The 12,858-nt window shown below is 45.7% G+C and overlaps 1 protein-coding gene across 1 annotated transcript in view; it reads left to right on the plus strand.

Moving 5' to 3' along the window:
• Positions 1–12,126: 12,126 nt before the first annotated feature.
• T265_08057 (hypothetical protein) overlaps positions 12,127–12,858 on the plus strand; it is a gene marked incomplete at both ends in the record, with an annotated part of 12,003 nt that continues 11,271 nt past the window's right edge. Inside the window, 2 exons of the mRNA XM_009173752.1 lie at positions 12,127–12,361; positions 12,606–12,840. Coding sequence (XP_009172016.1) covers positions 12,127–12,361; positions 12,606–12,840 — 470 coding nt within the window. The remainder of the gene's footprint in view (positions 12,362–12,605; positions 12,841–12,858) is intronic.

Genomic DNA, 12,858 nt, shown 5'->3' on the forward strand with positions numbered 1-12,858 from the left:
CCAGGTAGGTGGAAACCGTCAATCGAAGGCGTCGAAATGGAGATTGTTGGCTTCCGGTGAGTTTAGATGGTTTATAACAGTGTGCGGTCCATGATACATACATACATACATACATGCATACATACATACATACATACATACATACATACATACATACATACATACATACATACATACATACATACATACATACATACATACATACATACATACATACATACATACATACATACATACATACATACATACATACATACATACATACATACATACATACATACATACATACATACATACATACATACATACATACATACATACGGAATCACATTAAGAGAGGCGGTACCAAGCCCAGCTCAACTGAACTTCCCTCCCAGTCATCGTAGTACCAGCTCACACACACACACACACACCAGTAAAGGTTATGAATGCTATTCGAGATACATGCTCACTTCGGCCTTTTTTGACCTCATCAGGCGGGTGCAATCCCCGTGTTTCCGTCAACCGTATGTCCTCTCTGAACTCGAGGACTGCACCTACATGATGAGCCCCGAAAAGGGTCGTTGGCCAGCGAAAAGTTTTTAACATTCTTATGAGTAGTGGGTTCCTTTTTGAAAAAAAAAACAGATTGGAAAGCAATACGAGGTTGCTACGTTAGCCACACTTGCCTATAAAGTTTCGATAGCAAGCCAGAAGGGGTGTTCTCACCCGAAGCCAACCTTGAAATGTTACTGCCAAAATCCCCAATTCGGGTGACCGGTTCCAACCTACCGTTTGAACGCGTTACATCCTTGTGACGCCGACTTGTGGCTCTTTGTCGTGAAGTGAATAGCAGTGACCAACTAGGTTTAAAGCAACTGGGCGCATTTCTTCAAGATGTAAAAAGGCATACCTCTTTAAGTTGCCCGGACAGCGGTTACGAGTACCGAAAATGGAACTTAACTTTGTAGTAAGCCGTATGGTTAAACAGCACTTCAATTCAGCCTCTTGTTTGCTGAAAACCTCTAGCAGTGTAGTTGTTATCGGATCTCCAATACTCGAAACTAGTCTTCTGGTTATTCCGCGGGGTGTACACACAAGGCGATCCGGCACAAGGCTCCACTGGGTTTCGCACAACAACAAGTTCAATTCAACGTCTACTGTCCGCGACGGGAACCATCCAAACGAGGTATACTACTGACGAAGCATATAAGTAGTGTTTGGCCAAGTGTCAAAGCCCCGTATCTGATGGAAGCCTCGTACCGGAATTATGAAGTCGCTTTGCAGTGTTTGTTCATTAATGCTGGATACTCGAAAATTTATCCCGAAAAGTTGATGAGAACGCTTGATAAAAACTGTATGCATATGGGATTTGTACATGCGTGTTTAATAGCCTGTAACCTCTTAGTTTCCGGCTAGTCGACAAGACAGCAGATTGTTCGGGGTTGTTGTCATGTGGCTAGAGTCTTGCCTTGAAGACCGGTTGCTTACTCAGTATGACTTGCCGTGTTGGCCCGCGAGTAGAACCTTCGTGGGGACATTCACCCCACGTCGAACAAAGTATGACATCTTGATCGGTCTTACTTCATTCCCTGCGTATCCGAGTACGGTGAGTTAGCCTGCTTCACTCGTGGATGTCCCGATTGACAGCGGCGATTCATCCACTGATGTTCAACACCTGAGAGGACTTTGAATGAACCCGGGGTTAACAAGTCCGGCTGCTCGAGGTGGATGGTTCAGTGTTGCCTCTAGGCCACGGTCCGGTAACTTCTTTGATGGACACTAAAAGTGCACGTCCGAAGCCTTTGATCTGGCTGGTTGGTTTGGATAGGATCAGAGCAGCCTGGGGAACGATGCAGCGCTGAACTGAGATGAAAGCCAATCTAATCTCGTTTTGACATGGTAGGAGAATCTCAGAAACTTGCAATGTACATGTGTTTTTAGATGACATTATTCGGGTGAGGTTCTGCCGTGAAAATAGGTGATCTTCTGGTCAAACCAGTTTTCAACCATCCCTATTCAGGTGTCCATCGATTTTCACTTTCCCCTGCCAATCGATCGATCTCAACTGAGGTAACAAGTTGCATGTTTCAGATGGGAACAGAGCCTATCGCTCGTGTGCGAAGTAGAGCGACTGAGGTTAGGAGGATCGAATAGAAACCAAGGTCACTCGCATCGAGTAACTTTAAATCCCCCCGCCTCGAGTATTCAGAAACTGCACGCACTAGCCCATAAAATTCAGTGCCTCCCCACGTCATCATTCGAGCAGCCAGTCAGCACGTGACCACGTGATGTGTTTTCCGTGAGTGAAGAGTGTGTCTTGTCTGACTGAGAATTAATCACACTGCTGATCAGCCGGTCGTGGTTAAACGTCGAACTGTTCCACCATCTCGCCGGAACGGTTTGAAACACTGAGTTTCGTGAGATGCGCACTGCTGATAATTTCCAACGAGGATGAAGCAGCTGTACTGTGCTGAAGGGATTCACTGACAGGTTGAAACCTCCACTGAAATTTCTGCTGTTTCACCGAGTAACTTGGGGGGTCGTGGCCCTATCACCAGGAACGTGTGCACGTTCAGCCTGACAGATATAATCAGAGGCAGTAAAGTAATTTTGCAAGGTTTTTGCTAATACCAGCAGAAGAACTTATCAAACGGTACACTTCTCCCATGATGGTCCCCGGTTGAAACGATCAGCCGAGTAGGACAGTTGTTGACGCTCCGTGAACCTAACCTTTCCCCAACGAGGTATTTCCTTTCAGAACTGGACGTCTTCATCAAAGGGTGGTCTACTCTGTAGCGAAAACATCGGGATTAGAAAACCGGTACCCACCCCAGGATAGTCTGGCTCTCAGAAGTGCCATTCTCAAAGATGAATCGATTGTACGTTCTGTCACTCACTACAGACCCTGCGAGAGTCTGTAGTTGAATACTTTTGTGGACGACAGTCTCCTTAATGCCTTCTCATTACCATGAACCCCGGTCTGGATGGCCGCCTGATCGCCTGGTGGGCTTGGCCAATGAACGCGCGGGCTAGCTGATCTACCGATCACTGTCGCGTACAAGCGGTCAAAAAGGTGATACTAAGAATACAACTCATCTGTCAAGGACGAGTGAGGAACAACCAATGAAATCTGTCTCGACGAACAAATCGGTTATTCCATTGGCTGTTACGTTCGGAGCTGGTTCTCCTAATAAAGACCGTTCGGTTTGCTAGTGATACGTGAGCAAACAGTTGCTCAGCCGAGAGGGATTGCTTTTGAGGAGGTTGGACCTTTTAATACGTCAGACCTCCGGTGAATTCCCAGTCAACCCTTTGTGACTAGGTCAAGCGTTATCCTCTCCGCCCATCCAAAGTGCACCCCCAGTTGACTGTGTTTTCCTGAAGGATGTGAGTTTGATAGAAATGTGAGCCACACAGCAGCGATTTGTGACTACTGGGGTTAGCTTTTCAGTGTACAACCACATGTGGACAAGAGGGATAAAGTGACGGCACGTCCCGCCGTTGGTTTCAGTCACTATTCTGTTCTCCCATAACTTGTCCTTTGGGTGCCTTGTGATCCTAGTATCAACTGCCGTGTAGTAGTGTGCTTTTACGTATTCACGTGCGGGCGAGATGGCCCAAGTGGTTAGAGCGCGAATTTACTAACCGGAAGGTCCGTGGTTCGAACCCGACCTCCGCCTCTCGACTTCCCCCCGGTCTAGGCTTGGGCAACCTGGCTCCCTTCGGGTGGCATGGCATTTGGGCATCGAAAGAGTGAACTATCCGATGTGGCCCTTGAGGGGATTTCAGTCTACGGTAAGCGCATTAACTCAAGGTCAAATGGATGTTGATCAGTTTCCAAGATCTTCTCAACAAGTTAAAGGAACTTTTCGACTAAATGGGTCGTTTGTTGGCTGAATTGATGTGAAAATTGTTGCTGAACAATTCAGGCCGTGGTGGCCCAAACCTGACTGCAGCCCCTTGGATTGATATCTATCGATTTTCGATAAAAAGGATTTGAAAATTCACACTACACTGCCCTGTCTTGATACAAAAATATTGGAAGTATCATACCACAGGTTACCGCTGATAGGGGACACTTTTGTTTAGATAGTCTTCTCATGAAGTTGTGTTCAAGAGTTTTGGACGTTAGACGTAGTTGAATTTAGTTGATAGTAGAAATGAATCAGCTGTGCAGTTCTCCTCGACGTTTGTGCAGGGAGAATCTCAGTTGCGGCCTAAAAGTATTCCTATTGCATGAAAACTGTATGGTATCGGTTCCGAAAGCGAGAAAAAAACAATCGCAAGTGAGTTTGGATTTCCGCTGAGCAGTTGTCACTCGAGAAACCAATAAGCACCATAGCACGTGACGTGAACTGTGTGATCGATGAAGACTGGCGTTATATCGTCCTCAAGTGTGTCTTGTTCGCACTGCTGGTCATTTATTGGCAAACGAGGTTAAGATCCAGGGTTCGAACCTCACGACGGATTCGTGAGATACGCACTGCCTTTGAGTCCAACTAGGATAAAATGTACGCACGGTACTTCTGTGAGTTTCCGTTCTAGTTCTGCTTCATTTGAAGAATGAAATGTTCAATTTTCCTTACCACGCACAAACTGTGTTAAATATAAGTGACAAGTGAGGAAACATCGGGAGCGGAAATCTAACGCTAACAGGATGAAAGAATATTGAACGCTTACCGTTAAACTTACCATATAAAATACACTTATAGTGATTAGCCAGGTTCGAACACAGCATACACCGGTACACCACATTGCGATTCAGGCTGTAGTAAAAAATGAAACGTACAAATAGTCAGACTTGTTGAACAGATGTAGGTAACAATACGATTGACGATTGGATTTTACGGCTTTTCTGTGTGTGTGTATGTGTGTGTGTGTGTGTGAAAATTAGCGTCCACCACCTGTATTGACCACTACGATCTTTGAACAGTGTTCATGTCACTCTCAATCCTATTCTGACACAATTACTCTGGTGGGTCCGCGTCGAATTGGGGTGATCTCTGAGTTCAAGTTCCGCCCTCATTGTGAAGCTCATTGACGGCATCGGGGTTTGAAATTCCGGTAAACACCCAAAATACGAATCGAGTGTGTTCCCACTGTCACGCACAGCACGGATTACGAGAGGTGAACAGGTGAGCGTCTCTACGCTTGAACGGCGTGATTGGTCAATCCGACGCCTCGACCCGGTAACTGTCTTGGTTGCGTGGACCGATTGACCCTACTACCATAACCCTAATTCCTTGACAAAAATGAGGACCTGGTTGGCGACTCTCTTGTTTGGTGAGCTGACCAGTCGTTTTGTCACTGTGTGTCACGGAGGTTCATCATCAACATCATCATTATCATCATCATCACCAGCACCATCATCATCATCATCATCATCATCATCAGGCGGGCAACCTTCACTGTGGAAGGCTGTTTAGGGACATTCTCACCTTTGGAGTACACCCAATCGGTTGGTCCGGATGCCAGGTGTGGTAACCAAGTTGAAGGAATGCGGAATACACCCATTTACATAGAAACATGGTTTTGAAGAAAGAATGAACTCAATTCCATCTGAATCGTCTGAATGTGCGGCACAAAGTTCGCCTTACGTTTCGTCTATAACCGTGGTCAAGATATCGCAATAAAATTTCATGAAAGAAACTACTCACAACTTTGTCATGAATTGAAAGTATTTTGGAGGCGAGGAGGGTCACATCAATTCACGAAGGTTTGATACTAATCTACACGGAAAACTGAAAGAGCAGTTACTCGTATTCCGGTGCAAAGCACGCAGTTGACTGAACAGAGGCGCTTTCTCTTTTGAATAGGTCCTTAGTGTTAACGAGTGCTTTGACAGGGCAAACAAAAGTGGTGCTTTTGTTCGGGGGTGGCTTCTTCTGGGGGGGTATTGTAGAATAGAACACCTAGATCTAGAAGGAAACGAACGCTTCACTGAACCATAAGTTTCCAGCACCAATATATCACCCGTTAGAAGTTTTCATCCTATTCCACCCATGTGAGGACTTTTTTAAACTATTGTTGTTTCGAAGGAATTGGCTTCCAACCCGATGAATCATCCCTCCCTCTTGGGAGGGACTCTAGCTGAAGAAAGATGCTCTGTTAAACCTCTGAAAAGTTATTGTGACGTTAACATCCTTCCAGTAAACTATCCCCTAGTCCTGGCAGGTTGGTTCATAACTTTTTGAACGATTAATACCAACCAGACTGTCGATGAGTTCATCAGTGGAGAGATTTCTGTTCACCACAGTTCGTCACGAAGCATGAGACTGGTGGTTACAAAAACCCAATGGGTAAATGCTTGAGACTGCCACACTGCGTAAAATCGATGTTTTTGAAAAAAAGCGGAACGCTTTATCGGATTTTGGCCGTAGAAGAACTCCTGCCCGACATTTGCTTCTAGCAGCTTCCAGCTAGCCTACAACAAGCATGGGGAATATATCTGAGTTTTCTTCCCTCAGAGATGGAGACTCACTGAAAACGATGCACTCATTTGCAAATCAATTTGGTTTTCACCAGAAACTAGGGTGAATCTCTCGTCTATAATATTTTCAAACTGAATGTGCTGCACACAGGCCGGCTCATGTTTCAGTTGGCACGATATTCAAGATATCGCAGTATACTGTCATAGAGGAAGCTACTTACAAGGTTGCTGAAAACTGTTCGACAGCCCACGACCGGTTTCGCCCTTCCACTTCGGGCTCATCAGGTAGGCGAGCAGTCCCCGAGTTTCCGTCAACCTTATGTTCTACTTGAAAACAAATTACACGAAACTAGCGAAATAAACTCTTTTGCAAACAAATTTGGTTTTACGAGAGACTCACCTGGAACCCAGTTGAATCTCTCGTTTGTGATGTTTCCAGGCAACTGAATGTGCGGCATTAGGTCGCCTCATGTTTCAGCTGCTACGATATCGCGATACATGTATAATTGTAATGCACTACTCATAAGGTTGCTCAAAATTCGTCGACAGACCCAGACCGGTTTTGCCCTTCTTGGGGCTTATCAAATAAGCACAACCCTCGAGGTTTCCCTCATCAACCTTATGTTCTACTTGAATCCAAACTGAGTAGTGTGTTACGTCTGGTCATGGGCTGTCGAAGGGTTTTCAGTGATTCTATGAGTAGTATGTTATGTCGTGTTAGTTAGTTATGTTATGTCCCACCAATGCCCATTTCAGAATAAGTGATCCCCTGGAAGTATCAGGAGAACCAGCTCCGTACGTAACGGAACTACATAACAGCCAATAAAATAACCGTTTTCGTTGAGACGGATTTCATTGGTTGTTCTTCACTCGTCCTTGACAGGTGAGTTGTATTCTTAGTATTACATTTTGACCCGCTTGAATGTGACAGTGATCAATAGACCAGCCGGCTCGCACGTTCATTGATTTTCTGGTTTGGTCAAGCACACCAGGCAATCAGGTGACTGTCCAGTACGGGGTTCACCGTAATAAGAAGGCATTAAGGCGACTGTGGTCCACAACAGGATTTGAGGAGAAGCTTCCTCCCGGAGAGACAAAACGGCTTTTCGGTGTTCTGATCAAAAGCAACTTTCAAGGTAACAACTGAAGGACCACAGTGATTGCCCTTACTTCTTCCGGCTACCGTTGGGTGATGCAAAGTACATTTTAGCTGTGGTCACTAACGACGGGTGTAATTTGGCCCCTTATGGTGGACTAAAGACTGTGGTGTAGGTCGAACAGTGGTTTATGGTAGTTGGTAGTATTTCGAATGCAGAAAACGCCTCAGTGAGTTCGAACTGCTATCAGACGTGATAAAAAAAGGAGATTTCAGCTGACCCACATCTCTGTGAAAGCCAGGTCGTGCAACAGTGCGTCATCTACCTTGATGTTTATTCAGATTCCGGTGAAGACATTGCACTTGCGTTGGGAATTCAAGGCGAGCTTTTCACTGTAGTGTGTCAGTCCCTTGCGTCCGCCTCAATGAGGCTTGTAAGACTAATTGGACGGTTAGATGGTCCCAGATTGCACCTTCGGGAGAAAACCGCTTGGTCAACTCACCACAACTTTTGATTGCTTTCGGTAGCCTAAGGAGGGCAGACGGAATGGAAAAGGTGTCTTTGAGGAAATGTTTTTAAGTGACGTTGTCGCTGAGGATGATGTGAGTAGTCTACTCTGGGTTCTAGAATTTACGATCGCTCATACTTCTGCGTCGTAGCGTGTGTATCTGGGAGTCTGTCCTGTAGTAGCCGATAACTGGGAATACAATCGATTTTTAGTCAGTGAGCGCGTTTTTGGGAGCTCGATAAATATCGAGTTCCGATTCTAGCTTCGTGACCTTATTTGGCGTTGCCAACTGGTACGATCCTTCGAATGCTTCTGTTCATGCTTTCTTGACTGAATTGTCGGCCTTGACATAGCTTACTGCCCACTCAAGAACTCTCCGACGCCTTGCGACCGATTGGTTTGCTCGGCGACCAGTTGTCCTTTTGAAAGCCCTCACCTGCGAGCAGGCGATGAAACAGAGGTTCCGAGGTTGATTAAAACTCAGAGACTGCAGTCAACAGATGAGCTCCTAGGAAGGACCAATCTGGCCAAGTGCTTTTAAAAGGTTCTCGTCAGTCAGAGATATAGCATGCCCGCCAAACGAAAAATATACCGCGATATCTCGAATCTCTTGTCACGTGAAACATGAGGCGGCCCTTGTGTCGCGTATTCAATTAAAGAGTAGACTAAGTGGGATTCAATTTGATGTGCTTCCAAGAGTGACTGACTAATTGCTGAGGGGAAATATTACCGTGGGAACTCTCCAAATGGTCCGAGACGTTTTGCTGATCGGTCATCACTCCAAACATTACTTTCCACGTAGAAAAGCACACTTAATCGTGTCAAGACTGAGTCGAGTTCACCTAGTCTCCCAAGCATTCTGGGGACGAAAAACCTCATTTGGTTGTGCGTAATACAGATGAGAAAGCCCCGAAACCTATCCCCAGTAAATACCTCCCTAAAAGTGCCATTCATCTGTAGGAACCACTGTCTTTATCCTCCCTTCATGAGACTTTTAGGCAGAGTTTTCGCCTTTCTGGAGACAACGGCAAAGTAGGTTTGCCCTCACTTCCTCAACTACTCACTGGTCACTCCCTAAACTTCCTCAGAATCTGGGTTTATTGACGGCATACTGCTTCAGCTACTCTGGAGCGACAGTGTCAGACCAGCCGCACTAACAAGCCCTGCATCTGTAAAAAGTGCATGTGCGAAAGGATAAGTCCCGCCCCCCCCCATTTCGCCAGCTCCAATTTAATGTACGCACAACCTTGACCTATTTTTGACGAAAACAATTCCTTATCCGCATCCAGGCTCATTTTGTGCAAACATTTTCTCCGTTGGGATATAAAACCTTAAATGACGCTTTCAACTCTCGTTCATGACAAGCAGACAGCAATACGTTTTATGCCAAGCCACGGAGTGATCCATCAGCACCGTTTATGGCCACCAAATAACACTTTCAACTGTTTCTGACAGATGGAGGTGTAACGTCCGACACTGTCGGCAGGACATCGGTCTTCGAAAGGGAACTTGACTGGAACGGTCTAGGATGGAGTTTAGGACAGTAATTCCATTCATTTATTGCTGGTCCAAAAATTTGGCAAAAATCGAATTCTGCTCAGAGCACTTATCTATTAGCCACACGACCGCTGTTGACTGGAAGAACTTTCTTCGCGAAGTTTACTCCTGGTGGCTTCTGGAGACTCCCACAGTTATCGGCCGCCCAGGTCTACACGTCGAGATCGATGGAACGCTAATATCTCACGATGCAGAACAAACGCCAATGCGGCACACGCCGATCCTAAGTGGACAGCTTCTTGTGTGAGTTCGGTTAGAGGCAAAGGTACCGAAAAATGTCAAATTATTAATGACATGTCCCGAGTTCACCCTCCTCAACAAAAACTAAAAGTACACATTTCATATCCTCTTGTTTCTAATCTTTTTTGTGCGGTGTGAGTTAATTTTTTGGCGGGGCTTGTCTGGAACAGATCCTCATGTAGCATAGTTGTTAGAGATTGAGAACAACCACTCACGTGTATATTTTCATAAAGGAAACTACTCACAAGGTTGCTGAAAACTCTTCGACCTACTTGGGGCTCATCAGGTAGGCACAGTCCCCGAGTTTCCGTCAACCTCATATGCTACTTGAAACCGAATTGCACCAAAATCAAACTGATTTGCAACTGAGTGTAGTTCTTGAAAACCACTCACCTGCTTTGATATCTGACGCTAAAGCAAGACAGTGTAACAGAATGAAGATGGCGGTTCTGCATTCCTGTCACAGCCTGCTGTCGCAGACTGACCAATCAGAGATGGCCCAACACACGGCGAATACCTGTAGGGGCGACACGCACAAAATGACCTCAGTTCGAATCACAATTACATCCTGCTGGCTAGTTTGATTGTTTGTTTTATCGTTTGAACAACCGGTTATTAGATTACTGAGGGTAAAGATCAGCAAAATAGACGAACTCGAAAAGCCGCTATTTTATTCCAACTTTGATCACATGACCGCCAGCTGTGACGAATGTGTCCGTGGGTTACTTGTGTACAGTCTATTTTCAACTGATACTATCATTTTTCTACATCGTGCATGGTTTGAAATATCATCTATACATGATGGATCCGGTTACATACATTTCTTGTTTATCTTCGATGTTGAAATGTGCAAAACAGGTAGGTTTCCCCACTTCGTCTCCCGGATCCAAATTTCAGCAGTCTACGACCATCTTCTACGAGTAACTTTATTTTGCTGTCGCTTAAACTGGACTCGATTTATTAACTCAGGTCGTACTGACTAAGAGCTGATCCATTATTGCAGATTATTTGTATATGCTGCTCACCACGCCGCGCCCGTGGCAGAGTGGCCGAGCGGTCTAAGGCGCCGGTTTAAGGCACCGGTCCGAAAGGGCGTGGGTTCGAATCCCACCTCTGTCATCCGCTTTTGGCGAAGTACATCTGCCGTCAACAAGCAAACAAGCGCCGTTTTACGTTTTTGGAAGCAAATCGATGGACGTACTCGGTGCCGTTGTTCTGTTTGTCGACCATTACCCTCATCGGTTGATATCCTTGATACGGCACATCCGTCAATCATGCTGGACTAGACATAATGCGACACACAAGTATCACAAAGGCATCAACGACTGGCGATAAGGCTAACGCGTAGTGTCCAACTGGCATAGTTATAAGTAAGCCTAGGAATTCTCGCGCCAAACCGAGACACAATAGAATATCACTATCCCCACCAACTGATTTTTCGTTCCTGACCGGATACGCCACTCATCGTAAAGTTTACACTACTGTGAAAGCTTTCAGCAGTACACATTCATCGAATAATAATGCTAGTTCTCCCATTTCATTGGTTGGTGTTCATTAAATAGGCTGCGCAGCGCGTCGAAGCACACTTGTCATGGCTTCCTCGTCGCAGTCTGTCGTTGCAACTGCTCCCGTGTCTGCTGAAGGGTGCACAGTGGACGTCACCCCCTTGTTCGCGAGTCATCTGGGTAGCCGCCTATTCAGCAACGTTCATGAACTGGTACACTGCATTAAGCAGTTCGAGCGAACATCAGGATCGTACTACAGCATGCGTAACTCGAAAGCGAGTTCCACTGGTGAGAAAACTTTCATCAAATACCAATGGCATCGGAAAGGGTTTGCACGTCCTCCAAACGAGGGAAAACGACGCCGGCTGCTTGATCACACACAGTGCGAGGCGTTCTTCAACGTTGGCAGACTGGGAACCTTCTTTCGGGTTACTAAATCTCATATGGTACACAATCACGAGCTGCTTGGTCCCGAAGCATCTCGGTGGTTTAACCGTAATCGTCGACTGCTGCCTGAGGAACTGGAAATCATTCAGCCAATGCTTGAATGCCGCAGCCGATGCTTTAACATCCGGTTCTATGTGAGGTCGAAGTTCGGCAAATATCTCAACCAGCGATATCGGAAATATCCGGGCGCGACACATGTTTGGGCGGAACAATCCAAGTAATTCCAATTACTGTTAAAAATAAGTACTTTTTACAGGTTACATTCTCGACCTGGAGTCAGAGTTCAACGAACAAAAACGAGCTAGCTGTTTGAGGGATGGAAGTAATAGAGTGACCCACTTCATCTACTTCACCTCAGAAATGCTCGATCTTTACAGACGGTTTACCGATTTTTTACTTATTGACAGTACTTTTTCCACGAACCAACACAAATGTTTTCTGTATCAGTTGCTTATCGTCGATGGCTGCCGTAAAAGTCTCCCTGTGGTCATTGGTTTTCTTTGGCGGGAGACTGAGGCAGACGTGAGAACTTTCCTGCTAACGTTTCTGGAGTTTGTTGGTGGCGGTTCTCTCGTCAAGTGCATCATGTCTGACGGTGCGCTTACCATTGGAAACGCAATTGCCGGTGTATTTCCTTTTGCTAATCATTTATTCTGTCGTGTACATATTCTCAGGAAAGTTACCAAACATTTTCCGCGATCGCAATCATTTACGCGTTTTTTGTTGTCATGCACACATCGCGATTGTGGAAATACTTAGCTTCATTGGAACGTATTCGTTTAAATGACCCTCCCTTTTTCATGTACATAAATTCGTTTATTCTCCCGAAAGCTTCCAAGTGGGCCAGCTGCAGAATGCCACGAGTAGCAAACTATGGCATTCCGATACAAACATGGTCAAGGCCATGCACCGATGCCTGGAAATGGAACTGCTGAACGGGAAAATTGGACTGTGGGAGGCCATACGGGTTTCACGGATGAGCGCGACGTATTTGATATGGAATCGTCAGAAAACCGTATCCGATGCGTCTCGTCGTGATCTTCGCATTGTCGGCCATCCTGAATTGGACAGATTGTGCCGTCGTTTGATGCC

Source organism: Opisthorchis viverrini, assembly GCF_000715545.1.
Source record: "Opisthorchis viverrini unplaced genomic scaffold opera_v5_201, whole genome shotgun sequence".
Classification (NCBI taxonomy): domain Eukaryota; kingdom Metazoa; phylum Platyhelminthes; class Trematoda; order Opisthorchiida; family Opisthorchiidae; genus Opisthorchis; species Opisthorchis viverrini.